Source organism: Scleropages formosus, chromosome 5, assembly GCF_900964775.1.
Source record: "Scleropages formosus chromosome 5, fSclFor1.1, whole genome shotgun sequence".
Lineage (NCBI taxonomy): Eukaryota > Metazoa > Chordata > Actinopteri > Osteoglossiformes > Osteoglossidae > Scleropages > Scleropages formosus.
In genome coordinates, this window is record NC_041810.1 from 8,230,718 (window position 1) to 8,251,639 (window position 20,922).

The 20,922-nt window shown below is 51.6% G+C and overlaps 3 protein-coding genes across 7 annotated transcripts; 1 reads left to right on the forward strand and 2 right to left on the reverse strand.

Moving 5' to 3' along the window:
- Positions 1-1,131: 1,131 nt before the first annotated feature.
- On the reverse strand, positions 1,132-7,230 carry LOC108933842 (transforming protein RhoA). 4 transcript variants are annotated; one of them, XM_018751202.2, is made up of 5 exons: positions 7,000-7,230; positions 2,013-2,170; positions 1,799-1,919; positions 1,546-1,676; positions 1,132-1,432 (listed from the first exon to the last, which is right to left on the reverse strand). In XM_018751202.2, exons 2-5 carry the CDS (start codon positions 2,166-2,168, stop codon positions 1,259-1,261), a joined length of 582 nt encoding a protein of 193 aa, XP_018606718.1. In that variant the 5' UTR covers positions 2,169-2,170; positions 7,000-7,230; the 3' UTR covers positions 1,132-1,258. The 4 variants fall into 4 exon arrangements, with proteins under 4 accessions (XP_018606718.1, XP_029108385.1, XP_029108386.1 ...); XM_029252552.1 differs by lacking the exon at positions 7,000-7,230 and adding an exon at positions 2,979-3,048; XM_029252553.1 differs by lacking the exon at positions 7,000-7,230 and adding an exon at positions 2,987-3,039.
- Positions 7,231-7,280: 50 nt separating this feature from the next.
- On the reverse strand, positions 7,281-17,239 carry LOC108933847 (twinfilin-2-like). The gene is made up of 9 exons (XM_018751215.2): positions 17,168-17,239; positions 15,485-15,562; positions 12,876-13,054; positions 11,761-11,856; positions 11,331-11,435; positions 9,411-9,536; positions 9,160-9,310; positions 8,893-9,014; positions 7,281-8,640 (listed from the first exon to the last, which is right to left on the reverse strand). Exons 1-9 carry the CDS (start codon positions 17,214-17,216, stop codon positions 8,473-8,475), a joined length of 1,074 nt encoding a protein of 357 aa, XP_018606731.1. The 5' UTR covers positions 17,217-17,239; the 3' UTR covers positions 7,281-8,472.
- Positions 17,201-20,560, forward strand: rpusd4 (RNA pseudouridine synthase D4). Of its 2 annotated transcripts, none has more exons than XM_018751214.1 (7): positions 17,201-17,546; positions 17,676-17,841; positions 18,596-18,800; positions 19,122-19,215; positions 19,305-19,455; positions 19,652-19,749; positions 20,017-20,560. In XM_018751214.1, the coding sequence occupies exons 1-7, from the start codon at positions 17,352-17,354 to the stop codon at positions 20,212-20,214; spliced, it is 1,107 nt and encodes a 368-aa protein (XP_018606730.1). In that variant the 5' UTR covers positions 17,201-17,351; the 3' UTR covers positions 20,215-20,560. The 2 variants fall into 2 exon arrangements, with proteins under 2 accessions (XP_018606730.1, XP_018606729.1); XM_018751213.1 differs by having other exon boundaries at positions 17,251-17,545; positions 17,672-17,841.
- The last annotated feature ends 362 nt before the right edge of the window (positions 20,561-20,922 follow it).

The window sequence follows — 20,922 nt, forward strand, 5'->3', positions numbered from 1 at the left end:
GGTTAAAAATAGCTCCTTGTACCGCGGCTAAAAATAGGCACATATATAAAACGCTCGGTGCTCGGCAGTGACCCGTGTACATTTCAGAAACGCACTCTGTACGTCAGTACCTGTAAAACACTCCACGAGCCGCTTTAATGCTCACCTGAAATCACGCAGCCGCAGATGGAGGCTCCTGCACCACTATGCACCCTGCTGGCAGGCAGTGAGCAGTTTACAAGTGCTAGGGGGAAGCACCTTCCATTCACACAGCAACACCTGCATGCCTCCATGGGGGCCCAACCCGGCTCTTCTGCATGTAGCACATGTGCACAGCATCTGTACCTGTTCACCCACTGGCTTGAGATCTGGGAGGAGATTAAGTCATCCATACCTTGATTTACTTCTAGCCATTCCTCGGGAAAACAGCACCAGATCTCATATGAGAGTTAGTAAAAGAGGGCACAGCAATGGTGACTTACAGCATTAGACATAGTGCATTAAATGCCCTGGAGTCATTCACACGCATGCAGCAGAGCTATGTAACACACACACTACAAGCAATTCAGTGTCATCAATTCACCCGAAGCACCCAAAGTTTTGACTGTAGGAGGGAACCCATACAGTCCACAAACAGCCATCTGGTTTCAAACCTATGCCAAACACACCTTGTAAGAGCTGTGGTTCAAGTGAAGGAGAAAAAAACACTTTCCACGCGGTGACAATGACAGCAAACATTCACACCTGAAGAGATAAAACATACGTTGGGTTCTGAAAGTGATCCTCATTAAACTAACAGAAAAAGATTGTTAATAATCAATGTACATAATTACAGAAATATATTTATTACAATCATGTCTATGTTGTTTACAAAATTACATTCTGCTTGACTCCTCTAGATGACACACAACTGGTATATCTGTGAATTATATACACATTGTTTAATACCCCAGCCCTAATACCACAGCCCCCAAAAAAACAGAAAGGAAAAAAAAACAGGACAGGGAAACTGGGACGTTACTTGGCGGACCTTTAACAGGAGCCTCAGGGGCCCCAACCAATTAAGCATGACCCATAGGGTCACAGTGGTAAAGCCATGGTAAAAGAAAGATAGAACTGATTTATTTCCTCTTTAAATAAACAGTTTTCAGAAAAAAAAAAAAAAAACCACACAGTCTAGGGGTTTGCATCCCTGTGAGGCATGCCCTTGCATGTGTGTGTGTGCGGTCTTCTGCCCAGACACACAGTGACACTCTGCAAAGCTCAGTCCTGCAGCAGTTCACAGCAGCAGGCATTTGCTGCTCTTCTTTCCTCTGCGTGCCTGCAGCGCCGCCCTCGTGGCCATTTCAAACACGTCCCGCACTCCGTCCTTGGTTTTTGCCGAGCACTCCACGTAGCCGAAAGCACCGATGCGGTTTGCCATGTCCCGCCCCTCCTCCAGCTTCACGGGCTCCTGCAGAGCACAGAGAGGTAACTGGCGGCTGAAGCACTACACACATGAAGCTCCACTGCTCAATCCAGGACGCAAAGAGCCCTGGAGGGTGGCGCTCCCCGCCTGTCTGATACCTGTTTCATTTTGGCCAGCTCCCGGCGCGTGTGCTCATCATTGCGCAGGTCCTTCTTGTTGCCCACGAGGATGATGGGAACATTGGGACAGAAATGCTTCACTTCTGGTGTCCACTTCTCTGGGATGTTCTCTAGAAATAACAGAGGTTCAGCAAGGGTGTAGGGTGTAATAAAATAAAACCTTTTCAGTGAAATTGCACCGAGTTCTTCACAGTATGGGAGGGTGGGGGGGCTGGTTGCCACGAACACCCACCGAGGCTGTCGGGGCTGTCGATGGAGAAGCACATGAGGATGACATCAGTGTCCGGGTAGGACAGGGGGCGGAGCCTGTCATAATCCTCCTGACCAGCTGTGTCCCAGAGCGCCAATTCCACCTGCAGAGGAGGAAGAGCTGTCAACACACTCACCTGTACACACCATCTTCTCCCTGTGCACCACAAGCGAGTGTGTGCGTGCGTGAGCCCCACCTGTTTGCCATCCACCTCGATGTCAGCGACGTAGTTCTCGAACACAGTAGGAACGTAGACCTCTGGAAACTGGTCTTTGCTGAAGACTATGAGCAGGCAGGTCTTCCCACACGCTCCGTCGCCCACGATCACCAGTTTCTTGCGGATGGACGCCATGCCTGCAGCAGCACGCAGACATGACCTTCATCGCCTTCCCCGGAACCTCATGTAAACGCCCAGCTTTACTGTTAAAAAGCCGAGTCTGGGTTTTCACTGTGATCACGTGGAGACACTTCACCTAACAATGACCCAGCAGCACATGCTTCACACACTTCCAGCGCCCAGAGATTCTGCAATCTCCCCTTCGCTGGCTTCCTGGACCATGTGGTGTCCAGCATGGTCACAGTCTACAAAACAGGCAAAGGATTTGCTCCTCGATACCTACAGGACCCGGTCACTCCCCACACACACACACACACACACACACACACACACACACACACACACACAACACACACACACACACACACAACACACAACACACACAACAGCGGTGTGCCCCTCCGCCCCTGGCTGCGCTGCGGTCCCCCTCACGGGGTCCGGCGTCACCAGCCTGTAGGCAGTGTTCTCGCTCCACTGTAGCGGAATGAGCTCCCCGCCTCCCTCACAGCTGCTGAATCCCTCTGACACTCTGTCACTCAAAAAGGGTGTAAAACCCGTCCCGGAGCAACAAGCCGCTCTATTTTGCCTCACACACGCCGGTGTCCGTAAGTGTAAATATAACTTATAAGCATGTAAATCCGCCAAGTTTCTGAAGGAGTTCGAACTGAACTTGATTCTCTTGTCCGCCGGGTCTCTGAGTTTGTAACCGCGGTTTCTCACCCACCCAACGGAACAGAAGCACCTCTTCCGCCAACACCGTCCCTGTTCCCCCCGACCCGCTCGAACCGACTCCGAACCTCAACTCTTACCTTCTTACCTTCTTACCTTCTTACCTCGACTCGCCGTCCGCCGCACCGCGCGATCACTCCCTCTTGTCGCTTCGACTCGGGACGCGCGGGGGAATTAGACTGCGCGTGGCCAGGGGCGGGGTAGGTAAGGGAGCAGCAGCCAATGAGGTTTGAAGAAGAACGAAGGGGTTGGAACAACACGTAAAAAGAAACACGCACCCCTCTTTCTATTGGCAAGTTATCGGCCCGTCGTTTTGTCATTGGTCCCACATTGCCAGCGTGCGATTCCTCGGTTCTGGGGTGTCACGTGACGCGCAATTTCGCAGTGTACCTTTTTTTTTACGATACAGAGCGTGGCTACATCGGCCTCGCTGGCAGTACTGACAAGCTTTGTATCGGTTAACTATGGCTGTAGGTAGTACATGCATATGTTCACAGTAGAAAGTCGATATCCATTCCTTTAGAAATGTGAGAACACCCACTTGTAAACAGCTGGAGGTGTCAAGGCCCGGAGGAAACTCCCCTAGAAACCCCCCCCAAGTGAAAGATTGGGGTGGAGGGGGGCATGGAGAGACTACAGCCTGGAAATGTTGTAGATCATTATCCTGTGTAAACTCTGTGTGTATGTGTGTGTGTGCTGGAAAAATAAAAGATTGCTGTACTGCTTACACTCCACAGTCCAGTGTCTTAATCAATGAAACATTTTGGACTAATTCTTGTGAAAATGATGTACGCCCTTCTGACCACAAAGAGGCAGCAGGAAGAGTGTCGTTGAACAAAAAGTTTCATTTGTCCCTCTCTTGGTCCCATTAGACCAAACCCACATTCTGTGTTTGGCCACATTAAAGGACACTTGTTGATGTACAGTATTCAAAAAGTGACATCTATCTCACTGTTGTGTTCCATCCCAGACACTTGCTCTACAAATATGTTCAATGGAAGCATCTCACTTTCTTGCAGAGAATTCTGGAAAATTTATCCCTTTTTTGGAAAGGTTGCCACTGAATAAAGTCCCTTCCATGTTGTCCCACGTATTGTATGCATTTACATGAGCTCAGTGTGCCCTTTCTGTCTGCTGTTAAAGTGTTGTCTCACTACTGTGTGCTGCAACATCCACACACACATTGTCTGAACCGCTTGTCCCATACGAGGTCGCGGGGAGCCGGAGCCTAACCCAGCAACACAGAGCAAGGGGCTGGAGGGGGAGGGGACACACCCAGGACGGGATACCAGTCTGTCGCAAGGCATCCCAAGCAGGACTTGAACCCCAGATCCATCGGAGAGCAGGACCCAATCCAACCCACTGCCCCCCCTCCCCCGCAATATCCTATTTTACAAAAATAGGAAATGTAACTGAAACCTCTGTAAAAAATCAACCTTATTTTTTATTCCACCAGCTGGCGTTATCGTCAATTATATGTATGTGTGTAATAGCGGTTGAGTTTCCAGCCAAGGGACAAATACTGCAGAAAATAATAATTCTGTTTTTGGTTAAAATAAATTATTTTAAAAAACATAAAAAGTGTTATTCAAACAGTCCTGCTGGGCACTTGCATCTGTAAGGAATGTACTGTAGTACACTATAGGAATGTACAACAATCATATGTCTGCATCTAGATCGGTCTCTGTCTGCTGGTGAAATGCACTTTTGTACTCTTTACTTAGATGTATGTCACTTTGGAGAAAAGTCTCTGTTAAATCAATAAACGTAAAGTGAAATGAATGGCCCGGGGACTCCCTGTGGACCCTGAGCCTTGAAAAATCACATTTCCCACAAGGCACCACTATTCAATTTAATTCAATTTATTTTCATAGAGCGCTCTTCTCCCGCAGTGACGCAGAGCGCTTAAAAAATAAAAGTAAAAATAAAACACGTTCTGCAAGATGTCCAAATATTCAGAGTAAAATGAACTGATCCGCAGCTCCCACTGCTGTGCTGCCAGTTTGACATGGAGACGGTTCATTCTTCTCACCAGAGTGAGAAAACCGTTCGTTACGCACACACACAGCCTGCCTCCTGCCTGTAAGAGGGGAGGTTTGCGTCCCAAAGCATGAATTCCAGACAAAGAAAGAGAGCAAGGTGCAGATATGAACTAAGCTAAGGGCAGGGGCAGAGGTGATTCACTGCAATGGATGGACTTTCTCCTCCCACAGCCGGGATTCGAAAGCTCAGCACAACCTGGCCAGTCATTCCGCTCAGAAGCCCTCGAAGCCCACACATTCTTCTTAGAGCTATAGTTCACCTCATACAACCCCACGGCACAAAAACACTACATGAATAACATATGATTTCAACCGCTTACAAAAACACTACTGCATTTGCCTTCGACATTTGGTATGGCGTTGCCAGGTTAGGCTCCAGTTCACCACAACCCTGCTTGGGACAAGCAGTTTCAGACTGTTTGTGTGTGTGCGCGCACGCATGCGTGTGCAATCAGAGCCGTGATTTCGTACAAAGAGCTGCGAGAACCTGCTGTCCAGGGACCTGGCCTCCACTGGCAAGCACTCACAATGAGCGCAAGGACCGGCAGCTGTCACAGTGGACAGGGATACTCTTACAAGTAGTTCACTAATGGGCATGGCCTGAGAAGCTGCTCATGGCAGCGAATGCTGTGGTCCATGGCCAGGTGTGCCACATGCTGCAGGGAAGGGAAGCTTCAGCAGCTTCAGGTATGCCACGTTCTCACTGAATGCCAGCTCAGTGGGGGAGAGCTTGTCCTCTAGGGCACCACCCCATCCCATGCAGTGCAGCACGCTGGCGCAAAGCTCAGCAAGTGTGTCATGGCCAGGGAGCTAGAGTCTAAGCAGAAGCAGCCGCGGCGATACTTGATGTGTACGTTGGAGGGGCTGCGGGCCGGGTTTGAGAAAGTGCAGCTGGTGTGCAACATTCACACTGACAACTGGGAGCCTCCCTTCCCCACAGGGCTTTGCTTCTCCTGGGCATCTCAGTTGCATGCTGTGAAGCATCTCTCAGAATCCTGACCTTTTTCTCACTAGTACAGCTGTTTTTTCAGTCAAGTATATCAAATAATAATAATAATAATAATAATAATAACAACAACAACAACTCATACTGACTTCTCTTCAAAGGCAGTATTACTAGGAATGGCTTTACTGTTCTCTTAAAAAATGGCCACATGGAATGGGACTCTGGGATTAATAAAGTTCCACTCATAATTAGGGGGCAGAGGGAGAAGTTACAAGTGCAATCCTCATTCGGTTGTGTTCTATTTCATTTCTTATTTATTTTTTTATCCTACGCAGGGATCCAAAGCAGCTTTTCTGAGTGCTTTTCAGCAATCACGATTTATACAGGTTACAGTTCTTGTAGATAGGAATTTACAATGAAAATCCACATGTAAAAAGTTACACAAAGAATAACAGAATTAAACAACAAACTGGCAAAGAAATAAAACAAATGCAACAAGGGAAAAGGAGAAGGTGATGGTGGAAAAAATGAGCATAACAATGTTATTCATAAGCAAGCAGTTTGACATGCGGCTCCTGGCTTCTCCTGTATGGTGTCCAGAAGAGTTGTAATATTCTGGAGGGTCGTTTACACTGAGGGTGGGGGGGGGTGCGGTGGCGCAGTGGGTTGGACCGGGTCCTGCTCTCTGGTGGGTCTGGGGTTCGACTCCTGCTGCTTGGGGTACCTTGCGACGGCCCGGCGTCCCGTCCTGGGTGTGCCTCCTCCCCCTCCGGCCTTACGCCCTGTGTGTGTGTGTGTGTGTGTGTGCGCGCTTACACTTAGATCTTCTTAGGGTTTACAAGATGAGGCAGAAAATGGGTGAAACATTTATTGTGTCATTTGAATGCAGAGTAGCTAAGAGCTCCTTTCGTGCGCATTACTGTCAGGAAGGAGAGACACGAAGAGGCTGTACAGGGGAGGGAAGGACCGAGAGGCACCCGCGCTACCCGCTGCGCCACCGTCCGTGTCGCCCACTAGCCAGTGAGGAGGAGCTGGACGTTTTAAAACTCTATTTAACCATTACTGCAATACATTCATTTAGACGGAAGGCAAATTCACACTTATGATATGATGAATGTAAGCACCTCACCTCCTCAGCTTCGCGCCACATTCAGTGTTTCCCAGTGCAACTCATAAGAAGACTTAATAACGTCAATTGACTAGAATTCGTCGAAATTCGTAGGACTGTACGTTAGAAATAAACAAATTGCGATATTATTACCTTTGAAAGGACAGAACCATGACGGACAATTTATACGAAATGGCAGCTGAGAAAGAAGGCGCGCAAACGACACCCTCGCGCTCAGACGCCGCGCGGACTGTCCTTTTCCCGCCTCCCAGCAGCGCGCCCTTCCAGTGCACGTGCCGCAGGACCCGCCCTCTGCTGCCGTAGCGCATCCCTATTGGCTGCCGAACTCAGACTGACGGCCCTCGTGTGACGTCTTTTCGTCAAAAGCCTTTCTTCAGTCGCTATAACTTGCGATCTTGGGCAGAAAGTTGTCCTGCGATGGCTCCTGTAGTCGTCGGAGCTCTTCAGTCCCCAGCGCCCCAGGTCATCCCTCATCATCTCTCCGTCATCCACACTTTGTGTGTCCCGTCCGAAAAAGCGTGCTTTTCTCACATGAAGCTCCAGCAAATACCGTTTGTTTGTTTGAGCGAATCTTAACAAAAACTGGGATTGTTGCTGAAAAGAGTTCCAGCTCTGTGGGGCCCTCAGCTATTTAGGATGCTGAATAAAAGTGATACAAGAACAGAAAAAATATTTTATTAGGAAGTTTGTTTCTTAATAGCAGCATTCATCTGCTTACAAGAAACGACTAAATGACGTAAGACATGTTTACTGGTAGAAGAGATTGATATAAAAGAAGGAAAATCACAGTTAGGAGGAAAAAAGTACAATGTTGGGCTGCAAGGACCAATGAGGGACAGGATGTTACCGGACAGTTGGCGGTGCAGCGGTTTGAGCTGCTGCCTTTGGCCCTAAAAGTCACAGGTTTGAATCTCACCTCCAGCTGCAGTACCTTCCAGCAAGGAACTTACCCTAAAGGGACCACCGAAGACAGACTGTGACCGATATTAAAAGAGCGCCCTGAGGCTGCAACCCCCCCACGATGGAGGGAGTACAAGCCTTTCCCTTCGACCACAAAGACAGGTTACGATGCTAAGAGCTAACGGGACAGTGAGCAAATCAGTTCGGGGGGGATCTCGCACTGAAAGTCCGCCCAGAGCGCAGACCCCACCTACATCCGGTCATTTCAGATCATGCAAACAGAGAACCGACTTTACCCTGTGAACGTGGGCCAGGCTGCAGAGAGAGTGTGTGTCTATGTGTCATTGAATGGTCATGTTAGGAGGTGAGTGATGGGGGTCAAGGTTGCATAAGGCCAGCAAACAATACCAAAACAACATGAAGATTTCAGTTATACAAAGTAAATAAAGCTCTTAATTCACTGGGCAAAGAACAACAGGTAAACACACAGAAGTCACCGGCATCAGCGAGGCCGTAAGAAATTGCATAGCGCAAGCAAGGGGTCCGTGCAGCGGGAGGCCATCGCTCCGCCCTCTAGCTCTCGTCCCCGTTCTCGCCAGCTCCCCTGATGAGCCGCTTGTGGCCCCTCTTGCCGGCTGGGCCCCGGGGCTTGGCGAAGGCCTGCTTGAAGGCATGCTGCTTTGGATGAACTTCCTCGTACAGGAACTGCTCGGTCAGCTCCTCCCCGCTGTCGATCTCGATCTATTTCAACGACGCTCAGAGTTATGGAGAACAAAGTGAAAAGGATTACAAAGCATTCATATTTTCTGTGGCTATATCAGGGGTTTCTGCGGAACACGTGCAGCGAATAAAGGGACCGACGGCAGCACGATGAGGCTTTTATTGACTGCATCTTTGGTGTTTTGAACAAAACGACTTACGAAGAGACTGTGCGGCGAAAGCAGCAGCAGCTCCAGGTGTATGAAAGGCGCTCGGTGCGGAGGTGCTGCGTACCTTCTTGGCGATCTCCAGCTGGTAGTCCCGCTCGACATCGTCCAGCAGCCTACTCTTGCAGCTCGAGTAAAGCATGCGCTCCTTAATGGCGCAGCTGTAGCCCGGCATGGAGTAGATGAACACTGAGGGACGGGGGGGGCAGAGGGACTCATACATATGGGGCTGCAGAGGTGGCGAGGAGACACAGACACAGACAAGGTGTGGAGTGATAGGGTCATGGGGAGGGTTGGAGCCATGCAGTGAGGGACGCGCTGTGCAGCGCCTCACCCACGGACTCCAGGGAGTCGCCCTCGTGCCGGTGCTTGTAAACGAAGAAGTGGTAGCGGGGTGTGTCCGTAGGCACCCGGCGGGGCAGGTCACCAACCTCCGTCAGGTTTGCGTGCACCAGCTCGATGGTCTCCTTCTCCGTGTCAAGCCGCTGACTCGCCACAAATACACAGGATGAGGGGTGCGCTCAAGTGTGCGTGTGCATGTGTGTGTGTGTGTGTTTGTGCACGAGGCCTTGGCGGAAGACTCACCAGCTGGATGTAGTTGATGCGCCGCTGTGTGAGCAGCTGTAGGGCTTGCCGGGCAGCGCTCTGCAGGGGGAAGGCCAGTCCCTGCATGGTCTGGTGTTTGCTCTCTATGCTGATCTCTGTCTTCACCTGCAGGGGGCGACACGTGCAGCAGTGAAATCATCGCACCTCCAGCCTTGTGTAGTGTGGTACCAGTAGGGCATCACCTGCACAGGGCAAAATTCACATTCACACAGTCAAAAGCATGTCTCATGTCAGACACAGGGGTTTGAAAACACGCGCGCACACACACACACACAGAGAGAAAGAGTGAACACAGGAACATTTATAGGTCAGCACAGAGAAACCTGGAGGTGGACAGCAAGGGACCAGAAGGGTTTTGGGGACAAACCTTTACTTGTCCTGAGGGTGCAGGGACCCTCCTGTGCTCATCCTGCGATACGATGGAACAGGATGGAGAGACAACGGTCAGACGCAGAGACGCACACACAGTGTCCTAACCCAGCCACATCTCCACACTGAGTAATACATCCAGCAGCTGGGAAATTCTACTCCATTTCACTCAAACATTAAAGTGGTAAAATGAGCAATACAATATAATAAGTGCATCACATTTCCATGATGATGTGTCCACTGCACTGAGCGACAGTGACTTACTGCGGCACAACGTGGAGAACAGCTGACAAGGGTCTGCAAACAGAATGACTTACCCACAGTGCTTTGTGGAGGAGAAGACGGGTATACATACACACACACACGCACACACAGACACACACAAACATACACAGACTGACTTACCCTAATCACTTTATCCTGGAGGAGACAGTTTTGACAGAGAGCATCAATATGGTGATGTAATTTCTCTCTCTCTCTCTCTCTCACACACACACACACACACACACACACACACACACACAAATACCGATACACACGTTTTGAGGCTGAAATGTAATGTGAGAGGTGCAGGATAAAAATTTATATATGCTATTTAAGAGCCAAAGAGAAAAAGTAACAGTATAAGTGCAGTGGTCATATGAATAAAAGTATGTAACATATATAAAACGTATATACCATAAATAATAAAGTATTATCAAATGTCTGAAATATAGATAAAGGGAACAAGTGTTAATGTCAGTGATGGAGATTAGTTTTGTTACAGCTACTAAACAAAACAAAGCTCTCTGTGTTGATCTTTATTACATTTACTCATTTAGCTCACGCTTTTCTCCAAAGCAACTTACAATGTTAAGGTCACAGTTATTACATACTTACAATCATTTACCCATTTATACAGCTGAGTAATTTTACTGAAGCTATTTTAGGATAAGTACCCTGTTCAAAGGTACTACAACCAGAGGCGGGGATTGAACCTGTGACCTTCGGATCCAAAGGCAGTAGCGCTAACCACTACTCTACCAGCTGTCCATTATTTCATTTCGTATCTCATTTTGCATTGCATTTTGTTTCATTTATTACGTTCTGTAGAAACTGTTCTTCACTGTGACCTGAAGCCGTTTCGCAGCCCAGACCCACATGCAGCGGCTGCATCTCCCCTCCAGCCAAAAATGAACAAATGCTCACAGTTTTACAGCCCATTCTTACAGAACTGTATCCCTGCTCAATGTCACTCTAATGTTACCACGGTATTCTTGTACTACTGGTTTCACAGTAAGAGCCACTGATGGCAAAATGATATATTATTCATGTTCTGCACCTCACTCACTCACCTAGTAGGTTTTATTTACGTGGTGGACTCATCTCATTATCTGTCTCACAGTTGACACGTCTCATTGGCTGCAATTTAATCGCAGACTCGTATCATTGGTTGCAACATCATCACTGACTCATCCCATTCGTTGCTGGTCCCCCTTTGATGGCCTCATAGGCTATAGGTGGACAGAAGCCACGTTCTAGAGAACTTACCTCGTTGGTTTTGATACGCTGCAGTTCCTGCTCGGCAGCGGTCAGCGGTGCAGGGGCACAGCACGACGACACGTGACACAGGTACCCTTGGAAGCAGACGTCTTCCTGCCAGAAGGGAGACAGGGGGCTACTGGCAGGCTCCTAGACCCGACACACCGCAATGTGACCTTTGCTCCACCTGAAGCCCCTGAGCTGCTCCATAACAGAACCCGCTTTGTGGGCTCATGTAGCGGTCAACGCTACGCCTGTCAGCACGAGCAGAGGGTCTTGCGCTGCTTCTTCCTTTTTGCCGGAGTAACCATGGTTCAGCACCATGCCTCATGGGCCCTACAGACCCGCTGTGCAATTCTGTGCTCAGACACGACTCAGTCCTGAATGAGAATCTCCTGTCGTGTGTGTGTGTGTGTGTGTGTAGGCTGCAGCATCGTACCTCCACTGTCCCAAACATTTCGTCCTTGATGTGACCTCCTCCAAACTCCTTTTTCACAGTTGCACGCGTAGCGGCGTATAGCATCTTCTGTCTCACCTGTGGGATCATAGCAGGGTGGGATCACTGCGGTCAGACGCCTGAGAGAGAGAGTGTGTGTGATGTGCATCATGAGTGCCAGCTGAGACCACGGAGCCCACATCACTGCCATAGCTGTTTGTTCTTTTGATCTTTAGTTTTGGGTCGAGTTCCTCGTTCGTCGAGGCGCTCGCAGTGTGTGTGCGCAAAGGGCGTCCCCCTCCTGAGCACTTCGCACCCATCCACACTGGGCAAGTGTCTTAAAGGGTAAAGGGGACATCTTCCCAGTGACGGGACAAGGACAAGACTGTGCTCTCTGACTTGACCAGGGTTGTGTCCAGGGGCCCCTGGACACGTGGGGCCACACGCAGGGTTCATCTCTCGGGCGACGGGATGCATTACACGTACCGTAAGCGTGCAGCCGGAGTAAGGGGGGGGTTAGGGTGTATAGCGATTCGACACGTTCCTACTGTTTCTAGAAGCGCTTTACATCGGACTCGATAGGCAGCTGGTAGGCTGTTCCCTCTCAACCCAAAGGTTGCAGTTTCGAATCCCACCTCCAGCATCCTTGAGCAAGATACACACACACACACACACAAAAACACACAAACAAGGACCCCTCGACACTGGTTTCCCTGGTGGCATCGTGTTGCGTTACATCTGTTTATTTATCTGACACTTCCCCCCAAAGCCACTTACACTGTTAATTTACTTAGTTATTTACCCATTTATACAACGTGGTAATTTTACTGGAGCAATTTAGGGTGAGTATCTTGCTCAAAGGGGTGCGGTGGCGCAGTGGGTTGGACCGCAGTCCTGCTCTCCCGTGGGTCTGGGGTTCGAGTCCCGCTTGGGGTGCCTTGCGACGGACTGGCGTCCTGTCCTGGGTGTGTCCCCTCCCCCTCTGGCCTTACGCCCTGTGTTACCGGGTAGGCTCCGGTTCCCCGTGACCCCGTATGGGACAAGCGGTTCTGAAAATGTGTGTGTGTGTGTGTGTGTGTGTGTGTGTGTGTGTGTATGCGCTGCTTTGCACACTGTACCGGGGATTGGTCAGGTGACCAGGATATGAAGAGCCACTCGTAGCCCTGTGCATTTTGGGAGTCCAGGCGGTACAGGATGTAGCACGGCTCCTGGGGGTCCAGCAGAGGAAGCAGGAAGTGGTCGAAGTCGCGATCCCAGCTCTGCGCCGGCTCTCGGAACCCCCCCAGCGCCAGCTGCTCTGCAACCCAAGCATGTCACTCATGTCACCGGGAGCCCAGAGCACCGAGCCAGCAATCATGCACTCATGCCAAGGACACAGGTTCAAGTCCCACACGGTCCCACACTCTTGATCAAGGTGCGTATCCTGAAATGATACGGTAAAACTACCCTGAACACCCAACTCTAAAATGTACCGGTACACAGTGAACGACACACACTTTGGCCACGGACATTTCGTTACCTGTCGGCGTGACATCATCATCAGCCAGACAGGTAAACAGGTCCAGGTATAAAGAGGGAGACTACATAGTCTTGGGAACACGGAGCCACTGGGGTCTTGTGTGTGTGTGTGTGTGTGTGTGTGTGTGTGTGTGTGTGTGTGTGTGTGTGTGTGTAAGTCACTGCCATCAGCCAAACATACAGTAACGTGAACCCAGAGCACATCTCACCTCACACCGACACTCCAGTGTGTTCCCCTAACACACACAGAGAACTTCTGAAACACAGACATGTCGAGACACAAAAAGACACTGGGATGCAGGGAGGACATGCATGCGCACGCACGCACACACACACACACACAAGCGAAGGACTCCAGCTCAAGTCCGGACGCAGTGGCCCTAGAGCCGGGCTCTGGTTTCCCCACATCTCTCCGGCCGTATCAGTGGTGCTCTTAAATGACGTCCCCCTGTCACTCCTGCGATTCGTTCAGTGCGCCGCACTCAATTATTCATGAGCACAACTCGTCGGGGACAGTCCGTCGGCTCTGACACGGGAGACACGCCTCACACGCTGCGCTCAAACAGAACGAGAGACTCCTACGAAGCAGCACACGCCGTTGCTACATGTTGTTATGTTGCTTGGCGCGAATCCAAGGAGAGCGTCTTCGTAGCCGTGTCCCCTGTCCTCCTGGACGCTCAGTCAGTCAGTCCTGTTCCTCTGTGGAAAAAGCACTTGGACCGCCACCTCACTTCCTGTCAAACTGTCCTCCGTCCTTGTAGCCACAGCGAGCCTCATAACTCTAACCCTAAGACCCTCCTGCTGGCCCTGCGACGGACGCTCTGATGTCACCTGGAACTGTGTGCTTCTGGTCCCACTCTCCTGGGTTCTGCTCCAGCTCTGCACTGTCTGCACCCCGTCTGTCTCAGTCAGTGTGTCCTTGGTGGGGGGTGGGGGGATGTTACACGAAGGCAGCAGCCGCTATTTTGAGCTCCACGCATTCCAGCACAGACGCACACTTTCCACACACCATTCGGATGGTGCGTGAACGCACGTGCACGCGCACACAGAGAGGAGAGATCTGAGATCAAGTGTTTATGTGTTTGTACGCAGGGTTTGTGTGTGTGAGGTGTCAGCGTATGTTTACAGGCGTGTTGTCGGTGTGTGTGTTTGGTGCCCGTGCTGCAGTGTGTTCACAGATGCTCGTACATGTGCGGCATGCGAGCCTTTGTGCGCCGTGGTTGCGATCCATTGGTGACGCGAGTCATCCGTAGGGGTGGTCGCTCACTTTAGCCACACACCAGCACGCTGTTTAGTGAGATGCACTGTTACCATGGTTACCACAAAGCCAGCATCATGTCACTTAGAGCCATGAGCTCATTTGGCCTGTTCTCCCCGCAGCTCCAACTGCTTTTGCCTCGGTGACAAAGCTAAAAAATAGCATTGACCAGCAAGCGACCCAAAATAAACCACGTCCTTTTGATGCCACCAGTGAACCTGGCGATAGGGTCATGTGACCAAGGGGAAGACACGTGGGTGACCACATATGACACGAAGCGCACGAGTTCCTCACTCTGTGTCACTGACCCATAGTTCCAGCATTGCTGAAGCATCTGGTCACTCGGTCAGCTGAATGCGCAGGTGCCATTCCACCAACGCGACCACATGTGGGCGCCACTGGAAACTGCACCGTCATCGCTGACAAGCTACACTTACATTTAGTCTTTTGGCAGATACTTTTCTCCACGGTCATGTACAACCGGAGCAAACAAAGTGCATCGACAGCAGACAAAGAGCTTTAGACACAGAATTGTGGACACAGCTAGTATGTGTGACACCACCATGTTGCTGGTTCACATCCATCCAGCAGCTCCTATAGAAGTGACATTCAAAGAGCAAATACATAGATAATCAGAGCAGGTGGTGGTGGACTCATTTATGCAGATGTCAAGAGATCAGGAGAGAAGTGGCTCTCAGAGAGACGGGTTCAAGACCCTTCTTCAGTGCAGGAAGGATTCAGCAGTTCTGAGGGACACAGCGATTCACATAAAGTGTTTAAAGTTTCCTAGCCTTCAGGAGAAGGTTTCCACAGTGGACTGTCCAGCAGGGGAATAGCGATGTCCAGTGGTTGACAGACTAATCATTCACAGTGAGGACAGAAAGAGCCCACACACACACACGCACGCACGCAGATCGACAGAGCGGAGCACCGTACTGCAGCCACACTCACCGTTCCTGATGACCACCTTGATGAGCCGCACAGCCCCACTGCGGGCTCTGGCCAGGAATTCCCTCAGTTCTGGAGTTGCTACGAGAACCAGAAACATGTTGGGATGAGCGAGCGCCCCAGGAGCAGGACGGCACGGGCGAGAGAGAGAGCGAGCAAGAGAGAGAGCGAAAGAGAGACGCGTTGGACGCCGGGAGCCTAGGAGTGCGATTCGTCTGGAGACTGTGTGCGAGCGTGTGAGCCACTGCCGCCGAGACAGGGAGATGTGGCGATGAGGACAGCAGCATGTGATCCTCCAGCGGGAACTTGATCCCCCCCACGCCCAAATTTAGCCGGCAGGCACTGCGCCCCCCCCCCGTGACGGGTTCGGATGGGGGTGGGGCATGAGCTACGGCTCCTGCACAAGGACCAGGACCCGCGGACCCCCGTCACAGTGCGGCTCCAAACACATCACGGGTAACCGCACTGAGCCCCCCCCAGGACACAGTGAGCAGGAGGGGGAGGGCAACAAAGACAGAAAATCAGTAGTGGATCAATGAGGATGGAAAAGACCACAAAAAGAAGGCGATGAGCCCAGCTCCTTTGACGTTCCAAACACAGACCACAGATGAACACGTCACTCGTACCCTGGTTGTTACCCACTGGCCAAGCTTTCAGGTTTACTGCCCTTAGGAAGTGCACTTACTGTACGGTTACGTCATGAGCGCACAATAACCGAATGACCATTGTATGATTATGGTACGATTACAAGTACAGCAGGACGAATATAAGGTTTCTGAATGATTTCTCCATGATTACTCTGTGACTACCGTAGCACTAGTGTACCATCATCGCAAACCTCTTCGCCCCGTCGGCGAAAGGTCCCCAAAGGGCCACTGGGAGGCGCGGCGTGGAGACCACATCTAGCTCCTTCCTCTGCGAGGGAGACCGTTGAGGACCGCTCACGGCCGGTGAAAGGTACACCGGGGTAATCGAACCCACCTCCAGCATCAATGATTGAAGCACGGGTCGGGTCAGCTCGGGTCAGGTCGGGGGGGGGGGGGGCAGGTAAGACCTGTAGAGGGCCATGTTTCCTCTCCTCGGCTTCCCTTACGGCTGAGCGCAGAAGACAAGAGTCCGTTTTACGTGTGCAGATGAACTACCTGCTACCACGCGTTACCACCTTTCCTCCTCTCCGCCTCCTCTCACTTGACATCTCCTCCTTCCCACTTTGCTCCACTTGGCTCTTCTGGAGCCGCCAGAAGGAAACACCCCTCGCTTCCTGCTCTGAAATCACCCCCTGGGGCTGAACGTGTGATCCCTGGGGGGGCGGAGGAAGGACAGTGTGTAATGGGAGCGCTGCGTGTGTGTGAGTGAATAATGAATGCTACCCGGAGCGGCGCGTGCACCGCGTTGTCAATTATACACGAGTGTCACGGGTACACCCGGAGGGGAGCAGCCCGGCCAGCTGACACCCGACTCCGGCGCCGCTCTCCGGGGGGGCGGGGGGCACCGGCAGGGTACGAGGAGTACCGGCCTCTCGCACACACCGGGGGAGAAGATGGAGAGGGGTGCGTCACACGCGCGTTCCACTCCAGCATGACCCAGAAGGTGTAACACATGTGTGGTGAGCAGTGGTGTCAGCGCGGGAAACACACGTGACGCTCCCATTTCCGGGGTGCATCAGGACACGGAGCCGTGCCGTACTGCGTTTACTCCGTTGTACTTCGTGGCGGCGGCCGCTAGGGGGCACCATCGCGCTTCCGCGGTCCCTGCAGTCACTCGGGCCACGACCAAGAGGACCGGAGCGGTGGAAGCGGAAGAGGCCGAGGACGCGTGGGCGCCGCGTGCCCGGCGGAAGTGGGGCCGAGAAGCCGAGTGTGTGTTGGAGATGAACTGCGTGAGGAAGGCGCTGAGCGCGAGCGCGAGCGCTCTCAGGAGTGTCAGTGTGCGTCCTCGGTTCGCTCCTCCTCCGCCCTCCGTGTGCCTGGAGAGCCGGCGGAGCGCCACTCTGAAAGCCGCTGATTTGGCGCAGAGAGTCCGGAAGGAGGAGGAGCGGGAGCGGGCGGCGCGACGACAACAACAGGTTGGGTTCGGTTCGCAAGCAAGGCTGACTGTTAAGTTCTGGTTCGCTCTGTGTGTAGGACGACGACGGCTCGTTCGACGTTCGTTCCCCGTCGTCGTTTTCTGACCGCCTCGCTCGCTTTCCCCGCAGACCCCCCGAACCCCGAGCCAGCGGGCCGTGGTCGAGCTCCGGCGCTTCTCCCGGCAGCTGCAGGCGGTTCACCCGACCGTGTTGGCCAAGGCGCTGCGTCGCGCGCTCCTGCACGAGGACCGGCGCCTGGTGGCCTTGAACAAGCCGTACGGCGTGCCCGTGCACGGTAAGCCCCGCCCTCTCCCGTCACGTACGTCATTGCGTACGACGTGAGCACGTCGCTCTGTGGGCGCTACGGCTCAGCCTTTTTTCCTCAAACTGTGTCGAAAAAAGTTATTTAAATCCACCTAAAAGTCACGCCGAGACGTAAAGTTTACCAAAGTTGAACGGCGCTGTTCTTCTAATACATTTTTTTAATACAGTGTCAGAGACAGTGATAGTGTGTGTGTCTGGTGTGAGTGACCCCACTGTGTGAGTGTATCTAGCAGTGTAAGTCACTACGGTGAATAAGGTGTGTGGACTGATAACTCTACATGGAGTTCATTGGAAGCAACTTTGGAGAAAAGTGTCTGCTAAGTAAATGTAAATACAGGTAAACCTGACTGTCATAATAAAACGTGTGAAACTACATAATTTACACACCATCCTTGAACAACAGAATAAAATGCCTGTGTAGAAGCACCAACAGCCCTCACACACGCCCCGAATAACCACACAGTTTTCAGTTTGTGCCGGCATGTTGTGAGAGAGGTGCGCGAGCGGGGCTTCGGCTGTGGCTCTCCACGAAGAGCTCAGGTGCGAGCGTCACGTGGCCTCGTTGACAGTGTCTGCCACCTTCCAGTGACCCTGTTCCCCAAACAGCTCCGCGTGTCGTGGAGAGGGACCGGAAGCCGTCGTTTTGGCGAAGACACGGTGGAACACGATAGTTTGGAGGAGGACCTGCCTTCGGGTTCTGCTCAGAATTCTCGTGTGCTCCGCAGGGGGCCCGGGAGTGGGCAACAACATCAGCCATGTCCTGCCTATCTTGGCCAAGATGATTGATGGCCCGAGGGCGGGTTCTCAGCTGCACCTCTGCCACCGATTGGACAAGGAGACCACGGGTGTGCTGCTGTTGGCCAGGAGTGAGGAGGCGGCCAATGACGTGCAGGAACTCTTTAGAACGCACCAAGTGGACAAGAAATACCTGTGAGAAAGAGACATTTTATTTTTATTAAACCAAATGCAGTAAGTAAATAAGTGTCACATTTTTGAAGTGACTCAGATTGACTATTTAACAAGGAAAGTGTCACATTAACACAATAATGTCAGCAAAAACAAAAAATAAATTCCCCGGAACAAGTTTCAGATGTTCTGCGTATTACTTCCAAACACTCTATAACGCCTTTAAAAAAGAGCTCCGAGTGGACTGCAGCCATTAGTCCAGTGGGAAAGAAACGAATGTTCATGTTATGAAAAATAGTCTCAATATTCTTTTCTTCGTTGTCTGTGTGGCATCTCTTATTCCAGGGTGGTGTGTGTGGGCGTGCCTGTCCCCTCCGAGGGGGTCATTGACATCCCCATTATTGAGAAGGAGGTCCGTGGCTCCCAGCCCCACTACAAGGTGAGCTAGAGCCCCGCCCCCGTAGTGGTAGCAGGACAGCGCTCCGGTTTGGAGGTGTTGTCATGTTGGTGCTGACAAATGCCTTTCAGATGGCGCTGAGCCCCGTGTACAGGCTGTCGCAGAGCGGCGACGGGCTCACCAGGGTCCGGGCCAACCGGCAGGCACATGGAGCCGCAACCCGCTACCGTGTCCTCGACAGTGCAGGGGGCTGCAGCCTGGTGGAGCTCCAGCCTGTTACAGGTACGAGGAGTTCCCACGCAGCGGTGGCCAATGAGGGCTCCGGCTTGGACAGCGTCGCTTTGGAGAAAAGCGTCTGCTAAATGAATAAATGTAAATGTCCCAGATGGTGCCATGAAAAGGGACTGTGTTATTAGCATGTTATTTGCATGTTCTGGACGTGTGGAAGTTTTCTACCTGACTCTTCCTGCTCCCTAAGGGGTGAAACACCAGATCCGGGTGCACCTGGCATACGGCCTCGGCTGTCCCGTTCTTGGGGACCACAAGTATGCGCACTGGGGCAAGCTGGCCCCGCAGGTGAGTACTGCTGCGTATGCTCCAGCGCTTGGGTTTGTGTGTGCTGTGTGTAGTAGAGTGAGGATGCACTGTGAGACATGAGCACCTTTGTTTTCCCCTTGTTCCTTTTCAATGTGGTTACATGTTTAGACACACACGAGAAAGTGCTTTCTAAAGGTTTCAGCTCCTCATTCCCTGCTCCTCTGGAGCCCCGGCAGTGACCATGTTCCCTCTGCACCGTGTACCGGCTGTTGGATTGACCTGTATCTCACCTCCACTCCCCTGTAGAAGCTGCCGGAAGGCGTGCTGCGGCGGCTGGCTTTGGAGCAGAGTAAAGCGAGGCACCTTCCTCTTCACCTGCACGCCCGTCAGCTTGTCCTTCCCGGGCTGCAAGGCCAGGCTGACATCACCATCACGGCCCCGCTGCCCCGATTCTTCAGCAACAGTCTCTGCAAGCTAAAGCTCTCGCTACCAGAGGAGGTGTGACCTCACATGACTGGCTGGGCTGTCCGCCTTCATCCCCCTGTGACCTGCAGGAGTGTTGATACACGTGCATCGTCCACCTCTTCCTCCCCTTAGGGCAGAAAATAAGACATATACACTGAGAGGTCTTATTACACTTTTTGAGTGAGGTATGGAAGGTATCTTGCTTTCTATTGTGTGTACATATTTGTTTTTCATCTAATGCAGTAGGATGTGTAGTGATTGAGATGATCCACTGGAACCTTCTACAAGAACCATTCCTTACCCTGGTTAAAGGATCTGATGCATCTTTTAAAAGGTGAGAACTTCCAGGAGCTAATGGCCTAAATAAAAGATTTAATGGACTGGACTTCATTGAAGCAGTGTTCAAGTGGGTTTTTGTCATTCCTCTGTAGCTTGTAAACAGTGGAAACAAACATGTCTGTGGGACCATGGTGCAACACAATATGCAGAACATTAAATACACAGTACAAGTGTTCCCCCCAGGACCCTTGAGCAACTCCCACAGAAGCTAAAAGGTAGAGCAGTGAACCTCCAGTTGCTGACAAAAGGTACAGTATTTACTCAGACTTAAGGCATCCTTACAGCCAAATGTTCCTGAGGCCAAGTACCTGTCCAGTCACTTTTCCCCCCCACTTCCCCTTGTTCCGATGGGCTCAGCATCAAGGGAGCTGAAGCTCACAGTACTTGTTTTTATCCATTCCTTATGGA

Bases quoted from the DNA above. Each gene is read 5' to 3' on its own strand.
- LOC108933842 (XM_018751202.2), bottom strand. From the start codon at position 2,168: ATGGCGTCCATCCGCAAGAAACTGGTGATCGTGGGCGACGGAGCGTGT. The intron at 1,920-2,012 runs GTGGGGCTCACG...CCTCCTCTGCAG, and splicing joins TCGAGGTGGATGGCAAACAG to GTGGAATTGGCGCTCTGGGA. The intron at 1,677-1,798 runs GTGGGTGTTCGT...TGTTATTTCTAG, and splicing joins CGACAGCCCCGACAGCCTCG to AGAACATCCCAGAGAAGTGG.
- LOC108933847 (XM_018751215.2), bottom strand. From the start codon at position 17,216: ATGGTGCCCCCTAGCGGCCGCCGCCACGAAGTACAACGGAGTAAACGC. The intron at 13,055-15,484 runs GTGAGTGTGGCT...CTTGGGTTGCAG, and splicing joins CAAGGTGGTCATCAGGAACG to AGCAGCTGGCGCTGGGGGGG. The intron at 9,015-9,159 runs GTGAGGCGCTGC...CCCGTCCCTCAG, and splicing joins CGACTCCCTGGAGTCCGTGG to TGTTCATCTACTCCATGCCG.
- rpusd4 (XM_018751213.1), top strand. From the start codon at position 17,352: ATGAACTGCGTGAGGAAGGCGCTGAGCGCGAGCGCGAGCGCTCTCAGG. The intron at 18,801-19,121 runs GTGAGAAAGAGA...CTCTTATTCCAG, and splicing joins CAAGTGGACAAGAAATACCT to GGTGGTGTGTGTGGGCGTGC. The intron at 19,750-20,016 runs GTGAGTACTGCT...ACTCCCCTGTAG, and splicing joins GGGGCAAGCTGGCCCCGCAG to AAGCTGCCGGAAGGCGTGCT.